We start from the raw sequence: 4569 nt of genomic DNA on the forward strand, positions 1-4569 counted from the left end.
GGGGGGGGGGGAAATAAGGTGAAGGACTGAATTACATGTTTTATGAACATTTTATATATATATATATATATTTTAATAGTAGACAGGATACCTTTGATGGCAGCTGATACCAGTTCCTTATAGGAGCTGTCATACTTGCTCTGTGCTGTTACCCATAGAAATATGTAATCTTTCCTTGAAGCCATGAATTAACAAATTAGGTACTGTCAGGGTCAATTCCACCACCTAATTAAAGAGAAAGAATGTGCTTTAAATTTAACTTCAATGAAATCTTTTTATATTTGTTGGGATACTTAATTTTCAATAGATTTCTTGTCTGTCTGTTCTGTTTGATTAAAGAGGAAGTGTGACCTTTTTTACTAAATCAGAAGCATTTTCTTCCTTGTTAGCATGAGCAGTTCTGTCTTTGCAAATTCGTTGGTTTAGATGTGTGCTTCTGAATCAATCCGTCTTTCTGTTTAGACTATTGTGCAAATAACATTTATGCTTATATTGTTCTACTGTTATTACCAGTTCATACAGTATTCACATGTTCTCGACCCCCCCGCCCTTCCCCCCAGCAAAACTCTTGGCTTTACTTTAAATAGCATCAGTTTCACTGCAAGCTCAGAGATTAGACAGAACAGATATATAAACTGGGGTCTTTTGCTTCAGTCTATCTTGGCATCAGTTCAGTAGATGTACCATCTTTGTATTATGCAAATAGAGCCATTTTTCACCTCAGTTTTCTACAAGGTGATACTGCACAGAGAGTTCCTTTCATCATATGCATAAATGAAAGTTGCATTGCAAAACTTAAAAACTTCTTTACATATGCTGTGTTACCATCTGTATATCTGTGCTTATGGGTATGCCTTAATAATAATTTTCTTATTTCGTGTACCTTCTTAATGCAAGAACTTTTTTGTGTGTGTGTGTTCTAGATGGCGTTGTCAGACTCAGTCACTACTTGCCTTTCTCCACCAGTGCATTATGTGATTTGCAAACTTGGATTTGAGAAGAAAGACACCTATGATATTAAAAACATTTTATCTGAAAATGGTGAAGTATGTTGGCAAGCTATTACAGAGCATGTGTGTTACCTTAAATCAGGTTGGTGTTTACCTGCTGTAGTAGTGATACATTTAAGACTGATGCAGAATCAGTATAGTTCATAGCAATCCTAGCTTAGTTGTAACATTTTATTACAGTACAACATTAGCTTTGCTGCAGATTAGAGTACATATACAGTTCATATCTACAAGGAACTTTAAATTTTTCATCCATGTTTGGTATTTGGTTATTGCTGGCTCCTAAGATTCATGTAATCTGTGCTACATAAGTAGCTCCTCCTTTGCTTCCTCATTTATCTTGGTTCCGAACTTCATGTGCCTGTACATAAGGGATTCAGTTCTCTCCTACCTCATAATTGCTTTCTTCTGTGTTCTTTATATCCCTTTTGCAGTAAATTTACAACACTCTGGGACCATAAGTATTCCTAGTATTGCTTCTGGTTTTGTTTCCCCGACTTTAGCTTTTACAGAAGTACTGTGTGGTTTCCTTTCTGTATGTAAAACAGTTTATAATTGTTTTTTAACCAAAACAAAGTATTTATGCCCTGATGAATTAATTTAATTCTAATTTGCCAAATTGCATCATGCAAATTCTGTTATTAATTTCCAGAGGTGGTAAAAATTATACATGTTTCTGCCTCAAGCAATATCTTTCAGTAAATTAGAAGAATTTATTTTCCTATAAGTGTCCCACCAAGGAGGAGCCATGATACCACTCTGTAAGGTACCTCATCCATCTGTGTCCTTTAAAGGGTGTTAAGTGGCACAACTTGACTGATCCCTGTGAGCCTACACTAGCTTTCAGCTTGATTATGTGGAATTTGTGTACTCCAGCAGGTTATTCCCATTTCAACAAAACCAGAACATAATAATCCCCTTTACTTCCATATTTTCTTGCATTAAGGTGTTTGGTTTTTTTCTTTTATTTGGAGAAGGTACCCAATATTACCTGATTCCACACTGCACTTTTACTTTTCTATATCTTATCTGTGTCGTCTTTTGGACAGTAAATTGTAGTGTATTAGTTGTGCTAAAATAGTCAAGATAAAATTCTCTATGCTAAATATGTACCCAAGCTGTAGCAGGTTTTAATCCTTGTGAGTTTTAAAATATTGGGCCTTCACGAAGTTTGGTACTCTAATCACCTTCTGTTTTTCAATTTAAGATCAAAGTGTGGATTATATCAAAAGCATACGATCATTAGGACCTGTATGTGAATCTGTTAATTTACACTTCAAATCTCTGACCAAGGAGCAATTTGTAATTCAGTATGCATTATGGTTCCACTGGACAAACTGCACAGAGGTATGGAAATGTCTGTTGACAATTTATATTTTGGCACATGAGCCTTCTGTGGAAGTTTAATGTAAGATATCAATGAACCAAAATGCTTAGAACTTGTAACTAATTGTCCTTCTCTGATATGTTGTTTCTAATTTTCCTGACTTCGTAATTAGATTTTACATAAGTTACTGCAAAGAGAACATGAGGTGCTTTAGGCCTGTTCTGACCTAAGATGGTAGGATTTGGTTTTTCTAATAATCTGTGCTTAATATCAAGTTTTACTGTGTAAAGTTGTTGTTGATAATTTTCATAGATGAAAGACACTAGATACATTGCAACGAAAAGTAAAAGAGGTGCTCTAGGGCAGTTTCTTTCCATGCATCTACATTTTTCTGTCTTTGGCATTTTTTTTTTCTATATTTGCATAGCGACTATCACAGAGGAATATTTAGGTTTCTCTGTGGTTTTGGCAATTTGATTTGTCTGAATATTTAACACAACATTCTTCCTCTCTCCCATCATACAGTTGTTTCTTGAAGTATTTGATGTTCTACAATATACTCAAACTACAGAAGTTGCTCTTGGCTTAATGAAACTAACATCGTGCTTGGAGCGAGCCTTGGGTGATGTAAGTGCCAGCATGAGGCATCTATTGCAGATTTGGTTTTATAAGACAGGAATGAACTCTTGGATTTAGTTGCACATTGAAAAAGTGAGATTACCATGTACTGTAGTAGTACACTAATAGCCCACCTGCATTTTGAGCTGGACAAATGTTCTTTTCTGGATCCAGTTGGGCAAATGGAAACAGCTTCTGGGGCTCCTTCACCTGTGCTGGTAGAGTTGCTTGTGTGAGTGCTGTTAGTAACCAATTCCATTAAAAAAGTTTCATTCCATTAAGCAAATTAATTCCATCAAGCAAAGTTTGCTTAATCAGTGTACACTAGTAGGTCTTTGTTACTCTGATTTATTTAACTGAAACAGGGAGAAGCATACCTTCCGTAGAAGATCTGATAATGTAGTAACTTCTGTGAGGAGAGGCAGGAGCATGCAGCTGGAAACAGGCTGTTAAGATAACTTCTTTCTTCAGAGCTCTGTTTGCAGAATGTACATCTGTTTAAATGCTTTGACATGAGTCATGTTCTGCAAAAACATGTAGAAGTCAGCTAACAACCGAAATTCTTCACCTCACTGATGAGCTGGATTGATCTGGAATCCTTGGAGTCCTGAACATTTGTCAAGTTAACGCATTCCCTCTTTCCTTTAGCCTGCAGTAGTTAGTAAAGGTATGCACTCTTGTTAGGTGTAATGAGTAATACTGCAAGAGTTCCATGACCAGCATAAGGCAAGGAGTGCATATGTGATATGACTTAGACTTAGGATTCCTGACTGGTATCAAGAAGCTTGTATTGTGAATCCTTTTTGATGGAACGTGAATTAGGCTATGGTTCAACATTTGGTGATAGTACTGGTTAAGTTAAATCAGTCTTCACAGCCATCTGCCTTGTTTGCTGGTATTCTGTACGTTACGCGAGTCCAAATATTTGAAGGTCTAGGAGCAAGCTAGATTGATGAATCGGTCTGGGTACCTTTCCACCTTTTTCCCCTCTCTCCCATTTTTGTTTTTCAGCTGGATCAGTTCCTTGAACTGCTTCACTGCATGCCCACACAAACAGATGCCACTACTACTTATGGGCATGCAGGTTAGGGAGAAGGGAGCAAAGCCATTTTAAGAGGCTTTGCTGCTAGGGTATATTGCCCACTGATAAAATAGCTGGTTGTTAAATCTCTATGAGGAGCTCTGGAGAAGTAAATGTCAGAGAAATAATAGTGGGCTAATTCACACCTAGATAAACCAAGTTGCCCAAGTATGGGGGCTGGTAAATTTTGAAGTAATGAAAAGTAATGAAAGATTGGAAAAAAAAGTCAGTGAAAATACAAAGAATGGAAGGCTTCGTAGCAGTTGCGACTAGAGGTGCTGAGATTGCCCAACTAGGATGAAGTCTAGTTTAAGGAACAGCCAGAATCAGAAGACAAACCACAAGTCTCCTTCTTTAAACTATGACAGACCCAAAAGATTTCAATTTCTAGGGTAAGAGTAGAGTATGGTGTTCTGGGTAGAGTTTATTCCCTTAATTACATGTTCTTGTTATGCTTTACTCTTTTTTTTTTTTTTTTTTTTTAAAGAAGAAAATGGTACATGTACAAATACTGTGAAAACCCTAACTGCGGG

The 4569-nt window shown here is 36.7% G+C and overlaps 2 protein-coding genes across 2 annotated transcripts in view; one reads left to right on the forward strand and one right to left on the reverse strand.

Annotated features, from left to right (window-relative positions):
• The window catches only part of TCTE3 (t-complex-associated-testis-expressed 3), a 4835-nt gene extending 4702 nt beyond the window's left edge, over positions 1-133 (reverse strand). The window contains exon 1 of the mRNA XM_009891480.1: positions 92-133. Coding sequence (XP_009889782.1) covers positions 92-133 — 42 coding nt within the window. The remainder of the gene's footprint in view (positions 1-91) is intronic.
• A 790-nt stretch (positions 134-923) lies between these two features.
• Positions 924-4569, forward strand: part of ERMARD (ER membrane-associated RNA degradation) — a 17061-nt gene continuing 13415 nt past the window's right edge. The window contains exons 1-3 of the mRNA XM_009891464.1: positions 924-1092; positions 2218-2357; positions 2863-2964. Coding sequence (XP_009889766.1) covers positions 924-1092; positions 2218-2357; positions 2863-2964 — 411 coding nt within the window. The remainder of the gene's footprint in view (positions 1093-2217; positions 2358-2862; positions 2965-4569) is intronic.

Source organism: Charadrius vociferus, unplaced genomic scaffold (assembly GCF_000708025.1).
Source record: "Charadrius vociferus isolate BGI_N301 unplaced genomic scaffold, ASM70802v2 scaffold68, whole genome shotgun sequence".
In the NCBI taxonomy this organism is placed as follows: Eukaryota; Metazoa; Chordata; class Aves; order Charadriiformes; family Charadriidae; genus Charadrius; species Charadrius vociferus.